General features: G+C 37.5%; 1 protein-coding gene across 2 annotated transcripts in view; it reads right to left on the bottom strand.

Moving 5' to 3' along the window:
* Window positions 1-14,700, bottom strand: part of EML5 (EMAP like 5) — a 198,622-nt gene that overhangs the window by 68,406 nt on the left and 115,516 nt on the right. For both annotated transcript variants that reach the window (XM_023205396.1, XM_026455498.1), the window contains exons 18-21: window positions 12,380-12,582; window positions 11,361-11,472; window positions 9,279-9,406; window positions 3,866-4,007 (exon numbers count right to left, since the gene is read on the bottom strand). In XM_023205396.1, the coding sequence (XP_023061164.1) occupies window positions 3,866-4,007; window positions 9,279-9,406; window positions 11,361-11,472; window positions 12,380-12,582 (585 nt within the window). The remainder of the gene's footprint in view (window positions 1-3,865; window positions 4,008-9,278; window positions 9,407-11,360; window positions 11,473-12,379; window positions 12,583-14,700) is intronic.

Genomic DNA, 14,700 nt, shown 5'->3' with positions numbered 1-14,700 from the left:
AAACAAGAAGTATGATATTAAAATATCTCAGGCAAACTTGAAAACAAATAGAAGTTATAAAAGTGACAATTATCCAAATTAACTAATGGGTAGGTTAAAAACAGACGGGAATGAACTGCTATAAAAAGAATTAAAAACTAGAATAAAGATCTAAAAAATTACACAGATGCTACACAGAGACAGACAGAAAACATGAGATGAGCAAGACGAGGACTAATAGTGTAGAATTAAAAAACAGAAAGTCCATTATAAACTCAGAATTGGCTGGGTGCCATGGCTCACACCTGTAATCCCAGCACTTTGGGATGCCAAGGTGGGCAGATCATGAGGTCAGGAGATCAAGACCAGTCTGGCCAAGATGGTGAAACCCCTTCTCTACTAAAGATACAAAAATTAGCCAGGCATGGTGGTGGGTGCCTGTAATCCCAGCTACTCGGGAGGCTGAGGCAGAATCACTTGAACCCAGGAGGTGGAGGCTGCAGTGAGTTGAGATCGCGCCACTGCACTCCAGCCTGAGCGACAGAGCGAGACTCTGTCTCGAAAAAAAACAAACTCACATTTGATTATAATTAAAACTTAAATCTGGAGGATATAAGTTTTGAACAGAAACTTTCCAATATGTATGGCCAGAAGCAGTGGCTCACACCTGTAATCCCAACACTTTGGAAGGCTGAGGCAGGTGGATCACCCGAAGTCAGGAGTTCAAGACCAGTCTGGCCAACATGGTAAAACCGCGTCTTTACTAAAAATACAAAAAATTAGCTAGACGTGGTGGCAGCTGCCTGTAATACCAGCTACTTGGGAGGCTGAGCCAGGAGAATAGCTTGAACCTAGGAGGTGGAGGTGGCAGTGAGCCAAGATTACACCATTGCACTCCAGCCTGGGCAACAAGAGTGAAACTCCATCTCAAAAAAAAAGAAACTTTCCAATATGTCATTATCTAGAAAAGTGCAAAAGACTGGCAAAAATTTAGAAAGCATTTACTTCATGAACATTAAGAATATAAACATTAGGCTGGGCACAGTGGTTCACACCTGTCATCCCAGCACCTTGGGAGGCCAAGGCAGGCTTGAGCCAGGAGTTAGAGACCAGCCTGGGCAACATGGTAAAATCTCATGTCTACACAAAATACAAAAATTAGCTAGGTGTGGTGGTGCATGCCTGCAGTCCCAGCTATTCAGGAGGCTGAGGTGGGAGGATCACTCAGCTTGGCAGGTGGAAGTGGCAGAGATTGTGCCACTGTACTCCAGCCTGGGTGACAAGAGTAAAACACTGTCTCAAAAAAAAAAAAAAAAAGATCATAATCACTAAGCCATGTTGCATTTTTATACTTCTTTAACTGATTGCCATAAAATTGAGTTGTTTGCTAGAAATTTTCCTATGACAAGCTACTTTAACTATAGAGAATTATTTTTTATAAAATGTTAAGTCTCAGGATCATAAGAGATGTACATTCATTTGTTGAGGAAAACAGTATTTGCTTATTGAAAGATTCAAAGAGATACTATGTTTTATAATATTTAATCCAGCATGATTTTAGTGATCTTGTTGTAATTAACCAGTATAAAACCACACATATTCCTTTTAAGTTAAAATCTACCTGTTTTCCTCTTGAATCAATGATAAAAATTAAAATAAAGGTGAATATAGAAGAATATATATAAGTTTTTGACACAGGGTCTCGCTTTGTCACCTAGGCTGGAGTGCAGTGGCGTGTTCATGGCTCACTGCAGCCTTGGCCTGCTGGGCTCAAGCAGTCCTCCTGCTTCAGCTCCCCAAGTAGCTGGGACTACAGATGCACGCCACCACACCCAGCTAATTTTTGTATTTTTTTGTAGAGACAAGATTTTTCCACTCCTGAGCTCGAGCAATCTGTCCACCTCGGCCTCTCAAAATGCTGAGATTACAGGCATGAACCACCATGTCTGGCCCTTACGAAAAATATTTAAAAACAAAAGTATAGAATCATGAATTTTCTATACAACCTAACGTACAGATCTTGTCCTAGAAGGAGCCACTAACACTACCAGACAATTTTTTAGTACTAATATAAGACATACATCCACAGATTCGGAAAGCACAACAAATCCTAAGCAGCATACATGAATTCAGAGACATGCATGATGTTATTAAACTACAGAACTGCAAAATAAAGTAAAAGAGAGAAGTGGAAACAAGAAGACTCATATATTTCAACCAAGAACTCTAGAAGCAGTTGTATTAGCATTTAAGAATGAGAGTAAAAAATCAAAATATGCTCAGACTAGTGGTATACTAAGGTCAGGGTGGTTGCAACAGTTTATTCTACGTGGTAATATGCTCCCTATAGAGAACTTTTAAATAATAATAAAACTGAATAACAATTAATCTGCTTTTTAGGAACAGTGATAAAATACTTTTGCTGCCGGGATAGACCACTTCCACCATTCTGCCCTTGATAAACCACTGATTCAGACAAAAGGAACTAAGTAAATTTCTAACAAATCTTTCATTAAAGAAACTCTAAGGTAGGAAAAAGAAAATGATAAAAGCAAAAAGTATGATATCCAAGAAGAAAATGTAAACAAAGAAATGTATAAGCACAAAAAACCCTGAATAAACAATGACTGAATAAAACAATAATAATGACAATTGAAGGGTGTTGTTGAGGGTAAAAAAAATTCAAAGCTGGACATCAATAACTAAAAAAGGGGAGGACAGTGACCAGAGTTCAAGTGTTCTAGAGACTGTGATAAACTTTAGATTATTAGTTGTTTATACATTAAATACTTAACAGTAACTCTAAAAGAGAATAGACCATGACTTTTAAGTCAATAGAAGAATTACAATTCATGCTACCTATCTTCAAACTGGCCTTTACTGTGGTTGGATAATCCTTTCCTTCATCTGTTGATGATATCTATCTATATATATACATATTTGCTTTTTCTTTTTTGAGACAGAGTCTCATTCTGTCCCCCAGGCTGGAGTGCAGGAACATGATCTCTGCTCACTGTAACCTCTGCCTCCCAGGTTCAAGAGACCCTCCCGCCTCTACCTCCCAAGGACCTGGGACTATGGGCATGTGCCATCATGCCTGGCTAATTTTTGTACTTTGTGTAGAGACAGAGTTTCGCCATGTTGCCCAGGCTGGTCTTGAACTCCTGAGCTCAAGTGATCCTCCTGCCTCGGCCTCCCAACGTGTGCTGGGATTACAGACATGAGCCACCATGCCCAGCCTTGCTATCTTATTTTTTACAGTAACTATTCCCAACTTTTGCAACTAGCACTCTTCCTATAGTATCCTCATCCTATAACATTCCCTGCCACTTTGCTAAGAAACTCAAAGCTGCCCATATATCTTCAACTACCCTAGGTTAATAGTAACAGCTTTGCTCCTATAATTGAGCCTTGCCCGTCTCTCTACCCTGACAGCTTCATCTGCCTCCTACAAATGGACTAAGTTCTATTTACAATATCCTTCCCTCAACTGTCTACCCTCAACTGTCTACCCTCTTAGTTTCCAGTTCTTTTTTGATTTTATTTTTAGTCCTCACTATGCCTTAGAAAAGTTTCCAGTTCTAAATTATGTATAATCTATAGTCACAAAGGAGAGAAACTCTTAGCTTCTGTTTACTTCCTATATTCTTTATTCAACAAGTTATTGGAAATTTGCTCAGTTTAGACATGATGATAGGAGGTCCCATAAAGCAAAGACTGAGTACAATTACGTTTCTCTATGTGGCACCATGAGCAAGTAGACGTTGAATAAATATTTCAACATATTTAAAGTCTTTTTAAAATGTGCCTAGTTTTGCTTTCTTATATTTGTAAAGCTTAGAAAACGTGACAGCTTAATCTATGTTCAAGTCTGAGAGCCTCTTACCCTTTTTCAGCTTCCGGACAGCCAACATACAATGACTAGGAGAGAGATCCCATATTCTTAAGGTTTTATCATCACTTACAGTAGCACAGATGGGCAGATAAGGGTGTGTAGCTAAACCCCACACCTCTCCTTCCATGTGTCCCTATAAAGAAAACATAGGATCAATTTAGTGTATGCGTGTGTGTGTGTGTATTTATACACAGTTTTATTTAGAATAAAGCTAAAGATAACATTCAATAATATATGAAAATAGATAGGATACTGAATAGTGAGTAAGTCTAATAAAACTTTTCTGTTTATCTTTGGGAAACACAATAAAATAGCTCTGTAACAACTTTAGCTCGGCAAGTACAATATAATCAAGTGACAATTAAAGTTAGCTTGTAATCCTAAAACATTCTCTGGGTGGAGAGAATAGGAATCGGCTGCTCCGGAATGTTAGTAATTGCCACACAGGAGGCACTTTCCTGCATGAGAGAGTGAGGAGCTCCACAGACCTGCTCACCAGTGAAACTAGTAAAAATCAATTAAAAGAAAACACAACCATTTAAAGTCTTTGAAAATAGTTCCAAGGAGATGTAACAAAGGAAGGAACATTTATTCAAGAAAATCTGCTAAAATTTATTAAGAGCAGTGAGAGTCTATGGTATTTAAACTGAGATCCACTCCCTTCCTCTCTCCTCATCTAGATGGAAACTCCGAGACTGATGCAACAGAGAACACTAGGCTCTCTCTCCTTGCAGCTCCCGGTCAGAGCGCTATCTGCCCAGGCAGGGCAGGATGTCAGCATTTCTCATCCTGCCCTCAGTCTCCTGTTGCTGAGGCTAAATTCTTATTGAGCTCAGCTGACAGATGGGAGATAGCTTCTGCCTCCTCCAGATGGAGGCTCTACTTTGGATAGGGTGCCTCTGAGAATAATGGGGTCCTGGTGGTAACTCAGGAACAGCTGAGACTACTGTCCACTGTCCCCTCTCCCCTTACCAAGTACTCAGGGCCTAAAGCCTGAAATACTCAAAGATAAGGATTCCATTGACCTCACTCTCAACTCCAGAGTCCTAGTTCAGAGATTTCTGCCTGGAGGGAGAGGCAATCCAGAAAACCAGATAGCTCCTAATCTCTTCTCAAAGGAACTGACTTCATTTACAGAGGAGTGTGAAAAAGCTCATGCATAAGTATGCTCTCAAAAATGGTGAAAATTGTTTTGAAAATTTCTTAACTATTCTTGAATATTTTTTCTTCTATATGGTTTTTAATATGTTTCCAGAATTTGTAAAAAAAAAAAAAAAAAAAAAAATCTAATAAAAAGTAATTGGGAGGAGACTGGTAGGCTCACTGGAAATATAGGCTAAACCATAGGCCAGCTAGCTTGTCCAAGAGAACCAGCTGGGAGGAGCCTGCTTGGAGTCAGAAACAAACCTCAAACACTAACCTTGGGAAGTATCCCTTTAAAGGAACCTGAATTTGATTGGTTTAGCCTGTGGTACAATTTATACCTGAGAAAAATGTTGAAAACTGAAAACAATAGAGCAATAAGCTAGCAATTAAAGGAGTTTAACAGTTGGGTGTGGTCTGGGAAAGAGACAAAGATGAGGGAACCCTTCCTGAATTATATTATAAAGTCATTATTACCCTGATATTAAAGCCTGATTTCTTGTGATATCAAAGATATCACAAGAAAACTAAAGACCAATATCCCTTATAAATATTGATGCTAAAATCCTCAGCAAAATACTGGCAAACCAAATCCAATACATATAAAAAATTAGATACCACAACCAAGTGGGATAATTGACAAATCCCTCCCCATCTATGATGAAAATACTCCACAAACTTGGAATAAAAGGTAGTAAATCCTCAACTTAAACTTAGTAAGGAGCATCTATGAAAAACCCAAGTTAACATTATACTCAATGGTGGAGGACTAGATGCTTTCACTCTAAGACCAGGAACAAGACAAGGATGTTCTGTTCTCACCACTTACATTTAACAGTGTACTGGAGGTTCTAGTCAGGACAATGGGACAAGAAAAAGAAACAGCAAGCATCCAGATTGGACAAGAAGAAGTAAAACTACGTGTATTTACAGATGACATAATCTTGTATACAGAAAATCCTAAATAATCCACTATAAAACTATCAGAACTAATAAATGAGGTCAGCAAGTTCACAGGTTATAAGGTTAATGTGAAAATCTACTGCATTTTGATATATGAGAAATGAATAATATCCAATCAAAACTAAGAAAACAATTGTATTTATAACAGCATTAAAAATAATGAAAGTTAAAAATAAATTTAACAAAATGAGTGCAAGATCTATACACTGAAAACTACAATACACTCAGAAAAAGTTAAAAGAAGATCTAATTAAATAGGGAGCTTATCCCATGTCCATGGACTGAAAGACTTAATGTTATGATGGCACTACTCCCTAAACTGATCCATGGAATAATGCTGTTACAACCACTGTACAGTTTGATGTTGTTGTTGTTAAATATATGTAAACACTTCTGTAGGGTATACATATTCCTATACTTGTAATTACTATCATTTTATAATATTTTTATTTCTAGCATGGAGAGTTTCTCAAAGCTTTCTTAACTATTCTTGAATATTTTTTCTTCTATATGGTTTTTAATGTCCTTCCAGAATTTGTAACAAATCTAATTAAAATTTTGATTGTGATTAAATTTACAAAACTTATTTTATTCTTTAGTAAAATCTTACAGTTTTCTTAACACAGGTCGAGTATATTTTTAGCTATATTTATTCCCCGTTACTGTATTTTGTGTGTGTGAGTACCATTCTTTTAAAGAAATGAGGTCTCCCTCTGTCACTCAGGCTGCCATGCAGTGGTGGAATCATAGCTCACTGCACCCTTGAACTCCTGGGCTCAAGTGATCCTCCTACATCAGCCTCCTGAGTAGCTGGGACTACACATGTGTGCAAGAAAACCCAGGTAATTTTATTTTATTTAGAGGCGTGGCGGGGCGGGGGGTCTCACTATGTTGCCCAGGCTGATCTTGAACCCTTGGCTTCAAGTGATTCTCCTACCTCAGCCTCCTGAGTAGCTGGGATTATTGGCATGAGCAACTGCACCTGGTGCAAGTAACATTTTATTTATTTATTTATTTATTTATTTATCTATCTATCTATCTATTTATTGAGAGGGAATCTTGCTCTGTTGCCCAGAATGGAGTGCAGTGGCACGATCTTGGCTCACTGGAACCTCCACCTCCCAGGTTCAACCAATTCTCCTGCCTCAGCCTCCTGAGTAGCTGTGATTACAGGTGCCTGCCACCATGCCTGGCTAATTTTTGTATTTTTAGTAGAGACGGAGTTTCACCACATTGGCCAGGCTGGTCTCGAACTCTGACCTGTGATCCACCTGCCTGAGCCTCCTAAAGTGCTGAGATTACAGGTGTGAGCCACAGTGCCCAGCCAGCAAGTAGCACTTTTAATATTGTATCTTCTAACTAGTTATTGCTAGTATATAGAAACACTATTGATTTTTATAAGTGGATTTTGCATCAAATCACTTTACAGAACTCTTTAATTAGTTCTAATATTTTTTCAGTTTATTCCCTTGATATTCAAGGTATAGGGTTATAATACCCCAAAATACCAATACTGTTGTCCATCCCTTTCCAACACATACATCTTAATTAGTGTTTTGTTTTACTGGATTGGCTAAGATCTCACACACAATGCTGGACAATAATGGTGTGATCTGGTATCCTTATCTTGTTTCCAATACCAAGAAGATAATAAGACAATTGAAATCTTGAACTCTACAATAAATACTAAAAACAACAGGACATTTTTAAAAATTTTAACTGGGAGGCCAAAGGTTCAGCGCTTTAGGTTCCTATGTAAGCAAACCAAAGCCCAATGTAAACAGCGAAATGAAACTAGAGACTATGCCAGTCAGAATCTGCCAACCAATCTCTAAGTGAGGTCTTTCCATTCTAACCAATCAAATACATTTTTTTTTGTTTTACTTCTGGACTCAGCCTATAAAATCTCACTGCCCACATTGCTACAGCAGATCTCTCTGAGCCTTTTCCAGTGCTGAGTGCTGCCTAATTCATGATTTTTTTTTTTTTTTTCTGAGACAGGGTCTCACTATGTTGCTCATGCTGGGCTCACGCAATCTGCCCACCTCATCTTCCCAAACTCCTGGGCTCAAGTGATCTGCCTGCCTCAGCCTCCCAAAATGCTGAGATTACAGGCATGAGCCACCAAGCCAGCCCTCTTTTAATGTGCAGATTAACTCTGTTAAAGTTATTTTGCCTAAAGTTTTTCTCTTAACAGACATTATTTGTGACTTCTAAATCTTTTTTCACAGTTAAGAAACTGTGTTTTTAACAATTTCATATTTGGATTCATCTGTAAAAGCATACTTGTGTTAATATTTTCCAAGACATCACAAACATGTTAAACACCATGACCTCACCATCTTTTTACTTCAAAGGCATATTATGTAAGTGAAATTAAACAGTAAGACACCAGTTAATTTAACATATAACATTTCGTCATCTGTTTACAAATTTTCCTTGACCCATCAAAATGTTACATTAACATTAAAGCCTGCCCAGTGTTCTCATCTAGGTGTGCTCATTGGTGTTGTAACAGTGAAGTGGGGGTTGCAGGAGAAATAAGTCTGTATTAAGAAAGAAAATTGTTTTTCAGGGTAAAAAGGCAAGCCAAAGTTTGGTGTTGCTATGTAGAGTTGCATAAGGACAATTTTTCAACAGGATGTATCCTATTTCATTTACTGTTTTATGGTATTAATTTATTTTCCTATTTTCCAGAAAACTATAATACATAGAAGAAATATAAATCTACAAATCAAATCCAGCACTCCTGATGGAAATGTTAAGGATCATATAACCAGCACCTAATCTTGCTTTTTAATTTTACATCTCTATCACATAATTTTTATATTTCTGGATTGTTTTATTATTTACATCTTTTCACTGATATTTAATTTTCAACAATAAAATTTTAGCATACATTCACACATTCATTTTTATTTTTTCTTAGAAACTTAAGAATGACCTAATAAAGAGTTTCAGAGAAAAATAATTGCCTTGGGCTCAACAAATATACCTTACATAAATAAAATTAAAAACAGACTGGGTTAAATTAATTACAACTGGTTTTTCTTTTCATGGGTCCCTTATTTTGTGATAAGAAATTACTTAAAATATTGGCAATTATTCCATATAAGAATATGTATATTTACTGATACCCAATCATTTAGCTATAACCAAATTTAATTTTTTTCTGTATACATTAACAAATATGTCCCTAATTTAACATTATTTTTCATCACTGTCAACTTTTGGCTCTTATATATTGAAATAATCAATTGTATGTAAAGAAAAAAAGCAAATTAGCATTTAAAATTACCTGAACCAGAAGTGTTATTGGGCCACTTTTATCCACTTCTAGTATTTCACCATTCTTTGTGCCAACTAAAATATGACCATGTCCTAAGGATATGGCACGTATAGATGGATTATCTTCCAAGAGAAGACCTGAAATGTTAAATGAAGATGTTCTTCTAGACATACAGTTACTATAATACAAGTGTGTATATATTGCCAATTAAGCTACTTTGACAATGAAAATCATATTACAAAGTTTTCTCCAGTATTTTTTCTAATAAATGTACTACATTATCCCCAATCATTCAATTTAGTAATCTCAAAATAAGTACCACCTATGTATTATAATTCTATGATTCTATTCTCAGATTTCCTCCTACCATTCCGACAACTATTTGTTTACCTCTTCTTATATTAGCCCTTCCTTATCCATCTCCTGCCCCTCTTAAGAGTTTTTACAATATTCTTATTAGTAATTTTAATTCAACTCAAGATAGTCAGCCCTCAGGATCCTTCAGGGATTGATTCCATGACCACCACAGACACCAAAATCTATGGATGCTCCAGTCCCTCATATAAAAATGGTGCAGTATTTGCATAAAACCTACATACATCTTTTTTTTTTTTTTTTTTTTTTTTAGGATGCGGTTTTGCCATTTTGCCCAGACTGGTCTTGAACTCCCGGGCTCAGGAGATCCACCCACCTGGGACTCAAAGTGCTGGGATTACAGACGCAAGCTACCACGCCTGGCCCCCATATGCTTTAAATCACCTTTAGATTGTTTATATCTAGTACAATGTAAATGCTATGTAAATAGCTGTTATACTGTATTTTTAATTTATATTATTTTTATTGTTCTATTGTTACTTTTTATTTTTCTCTCGCATATTTTCTATTTGCAGTTGGTTGAATCTGAGGATATAGAACCCCCAGATACAGAGGGCCGACAATATTTATGTCTACTTGTCCTAGGGAGGCTTCAGCAACACATTAGTAAAGATGATAGACCCAACTCTTCCCCTTACAGAGCATACAGTGAGGAAAACAGACCCTGTGTTAGGGGCATATTGAAATAGGAGCACATAGCAGTGGAATCGAACTTTTTCAAGAGGAGGTGAGTGGGGGTGGGGGAAATCATCCTAGAAAAAAAATCAGGTTTGACATTTGAAAAATAAGTATGTTGTCAAGTAACTAGAGGGGACAGGAGGGAAGAGGAAGGACATATTTTAGGAAAAAGTAAAAACATGTAGAAAGGCCCAGAGGTCAGGGAGAGTGTGATGCCATGCCTTAAAGGAAGAAATGTGCTCAAAAGAAAATGCACCTCTGGGCCCACAGCCCGGAGGATGGTCAGCGGACAGGGAGTTGGGCCTGATACTGCCCTTGCACCCTTCCTCCTCTTAAAAAAAAAAAAAAAAGGCCAAGCACAGTGGCTCACGCCTGTAATTTCAGTGCTTCAGGAGGCCAAGTTTAGAGGGTCACTTGAGTTTGAGACCAGCCTGGGCAACATAGAGAGACCCTGGCTGTACAAAAATTTGAAAATTTGCTGAGTATGGTGGCAGGCGCCTTTAGTCCCAGCTACTCAGGAGGCTGAGGCAGGAGGACCGCTTGAGTCTAGGGGTTCAAGGTTTCAGTGAGCTATGACTGCACCACTGCACTCCAGCCTGGGCAGCACAGCAGGACCTTGTCTCTTACATAAATAAATAAATAAACAAACAAACAAATGACAAACGGAAAAAGGGCCTGTGAGGCTACAGAGGCAGGGTCAACAAAATGCCAAGGTGAAACAAAATGTCAAAGTTGCACACAAGTTCCTGACTGGTGATAAATGTGATGTTCATATGGAAATCTTCTTTGGAAAATTAATGTTAAAAATTAGGATTCATAATCTTGTACTTCACAAATATTTTACCATGTGCATCATAGAAAATAGATTTTTGAAAAGACGTCAATAATTCTGGTATCATTAAGTGATTTCTTCCACTTAATGCTGATGCTCAACAAGAAGGAAAAATATATGCCATGTGTTCCACCTCAGTGATCAAGCATATTAATAAGCAGTTAATCTTTTTTCCTATAAAAAACTCCCACTAAGTCTCAAATCACCTTTAGATCCCGGGGCCAATGCAGCTCTTTTTATAGCATAGGTCTTGAGACATCTTTCAAAAGAGTCATCCCAAAGAGCTACTATACCATCTTTTCCTCCAGTTACAAACCCCTATGGAAAGAAAAAGGTCCAAGTTAATAAAAATGTAAATTTTTTAAAAATAGTAGCCTTTTTCCTTGTATTGAAAACTTCTAGAAAAAAGAATATAGCCAAAAGTTACAGCTTGTAAAGAATAGGAATAAGCATAAGAATCCATTGTTTTTTAAACCATCTACATGGAATCTGCAATAATATTTCCAGTGACACTACATATTTTACTTTTAGGATGGGGCTTTAGAAACATAAGTTTCTAAAATCTGTAACTATACCTTAGATTACCACTCTCAGAAAATTACATATATCCTCCTGGAGTCTACATAATAACCTCATCCTTAAAAAGAGAAAACAATACTAGTAACTACCTGATAGGATATGGTGATTTTTGACACATAGCATGAGCTTAAGAACATGAAGTTAAACTTTAAAAAAAGAAAAAAAACAGCAGACCTGGCTGGCACAGTGGCTTATGCCTGTAATCCAACACTTTGAAGGCTGAGGTGGGAGAAGAGCTTAAACCCAGGAGTTGGAGACTACACTGGGCAACATAATCTCTACCAAAAAATTTTTTAAAATTAGATGGGTGCAGGTGGCACTTGCCTGTAGTCACAGCTACTCAAGAGGCTGAGGCAGGAGGATTTCTTGAGCCCAGGAGTTGGAGGCTGCAGTGAGCTATGATCACACCACTGCACTCCAACTTGGGTGACAGAGTGACCTGTCTCAAAACAAAACACTGCAGACCTATTTCATTCTGTGTTCAGGAGTTTGAAAAGAGAAACAAAGAAAAGTCAAGATGAGCCTAGCCCACAGACTACTATTGGATAGTCCAGCCAAGTAGAAAGGCAGTGTTCCTTTACTTCTGAAAACGCTTTACACTCCATGACAAATTATGTTTAACTTGAAATCTCTTTAGGTTACTTACTTTTTCCAAAGCATGCATACTGAACACTGGCCCATCATGTGCTTTCACTGTTTTTACAAGAAAGATGTCTCTCCAGATACACACATCTCCTGTGGATGTTCCAGAAAAAGCCATCTCTTCAGTCCATCCATACACTGCACACATCATTGTGTCATTTTTCCCCAGTGTGCCTATGTAGCCTTTTCTTCCAATCAATCCTCCCCCTAGTTCACAAAAAATATTATGAAAGTACCACTTTCAAAATGTATGCAATTATAAAGAAGCAAAATTCCTTTTCTACTGTTGTTGTTGTTGTTTGAATAGAAAGGCATGCAACAGTAAGGAGAACTGAAAAATACAGGTGTCTCAATCAGTGATGTGGGTAACACCTTGCATAGCTGCATTTAGACTGTAACTTTTTAGATAAACAAAGACCTGGACTAAGTCTGTTTTAATCAGTCCTTAGCAATTTTGATGACGTTTTTTAAAGTTTTTATTATGACATATTTAAGAATACAAAAAGGCATTTAAAATCCCCAATACAATGAATGCCTGTACATCCACTGACCTACAAAAAGATCCCAGAATAACTGAAATGTCATGCCAATCTCATCTCCCTTCTTCACCCTCTGCTACTGTGAATGTGATACTGATTCTTCTCATGCATTCCTTTATATATAACATATTCGTGAATTTTTAAGCAATGTCATATTTTTTCATGTTTTAAATTTTTCTATAAATATCATCCTGTATGTATTCTTTTGCAACTTGCTTTATTCACCAATGATTTGTTATACAGTTGTTTACATGTTAGAAAACTCACCTTCATAACCATATAGCATTCCATTATATAAACATACCATGGTTTATCCATTTTCCTATTAATGGGCATTTAAGTTACCTCCAAGTTTTTGCTATTAAAAGCAATGCTGCTTTAAACATTCTTGTAAAGGCCTCTTCTACACGAGTGCAAGAATTTGTCTAGGAACGCCTGGGAGTAGTAATAGGGTAATGTGCAAAAGGCATAGCATATAGACCAGAGAGGGATCAGCTCTTGCCAAACTGTTTTCCAAAGTTTATATACCAATGCACATTCCTACTAACAGTGAAAAGAATTCCTTGTTTCCCACCTTTGGGAACAGTTTGTGTTGTCACACTGGGGAATATGAAACACCAACTGAATTTTATTGTGGTTTAAATTTGCATTTTTGTGAATATTATGCTTGATCATATTTTCATATTTTTATTGGTCATCATTACCTATTGATATCTTTTGTCCATTTTTCCCAATTGAACTCACAAATTCCTTCCCTCCTTCATTAATTCAAGAAATATATTAGCTGGGCATGGTGGTGGGCGCCTGTGGTCCCAGCCACTTGAGAGGCTGAGGCCGGAGGATAGCTTGAGCCTGAGAGGCAGAGGTTGCAGTGAGCCATGATTGTGCCACTACGCTCCAGCCTGGGTGACAGAGCAAAACCCTGTCTCAAAAAAAAAAAAAAAACAGAGAGAGAGAAAGAAAGAAAAAAGAAATATACATGCTAGGCACTATTCAATGTACCAGGGATAGACTTATGAACAGAAGAGGCAAGATAACAAAATTCCTTGGAGCTTCATGGTGAGAGACAGTCAATAAATGTAACTAGTAAAATATACAGTGTGTTAGATGATGATGGGTGCTTTGGAGAAAATGTAAGCATAAAAAGGAGATAGGAAGTGGGAGGAGTCCATTTTAAGTAGGCTGGTTAAGGCAAGCCTCATCAAGATGTATCTAAATGAAAAGTTGAAGGAGGTAGTTGCTAGAAGAGTGTTCCAGGCAGAGGGAGCAGCAAGGGAAAAGGCCCCAGTACAACAAGACTGAAATGGCTAAGTGACATCCAGGGAGACCAGTATGGAGTAGCAAAGAAGGGAAGGCAGTAATGGGAAATGGGGTTGGAGAGGTCAAAGGCAGTATTGCAGGCCATTGTAAACATGGCCTACTTTTGCTTTACATGAGGTGGCAAAACATTTGAGTAGTGAAATGACAAGATCTGGCAACTGATTTATTAAGAGGTTCATTCTGACTTCTGGATTGAGAATAGATACAAGGGAGGTCAAGGATGAAAGGAGTTAGAAGGCTATTTCAATCATCTGGGCAAATGGTAAAGGTGGCAGACCAAAGTGATATTATAGAAGATGACGAAAAGAGGTCAGATTCCAAATGTATTCAGAAGACTGTCTTTTCTCAACATAGAAGGCAGAGTCATTAGTGAACTTGTAAGAGCAGCTGGGTGGAGTGGTGAGGTGAAGAAAACTAGATTAGACTTTTCTAAAGAAAAAGAAAGAGAACATAAATTGCAAATTGA

Source organism: Piliocolobus tephrosceles, chromosome 6, assembly GCF_002776525.5.
Source record: "Piliocolobus tephrosceles isolate RC106 chromosome 6, ASM277652v3, whole genome shotgun sequence".
Lineage (NCBI taxonomy): Eukaryota > Metazoa > Chordata > Mammalia > Primates > Cercopithecidae > Piliocolobus > Piliocolobus tephrosceles.
This window is presented reverse-complemented; position numbering and strand designations above follow the sequence as displayed.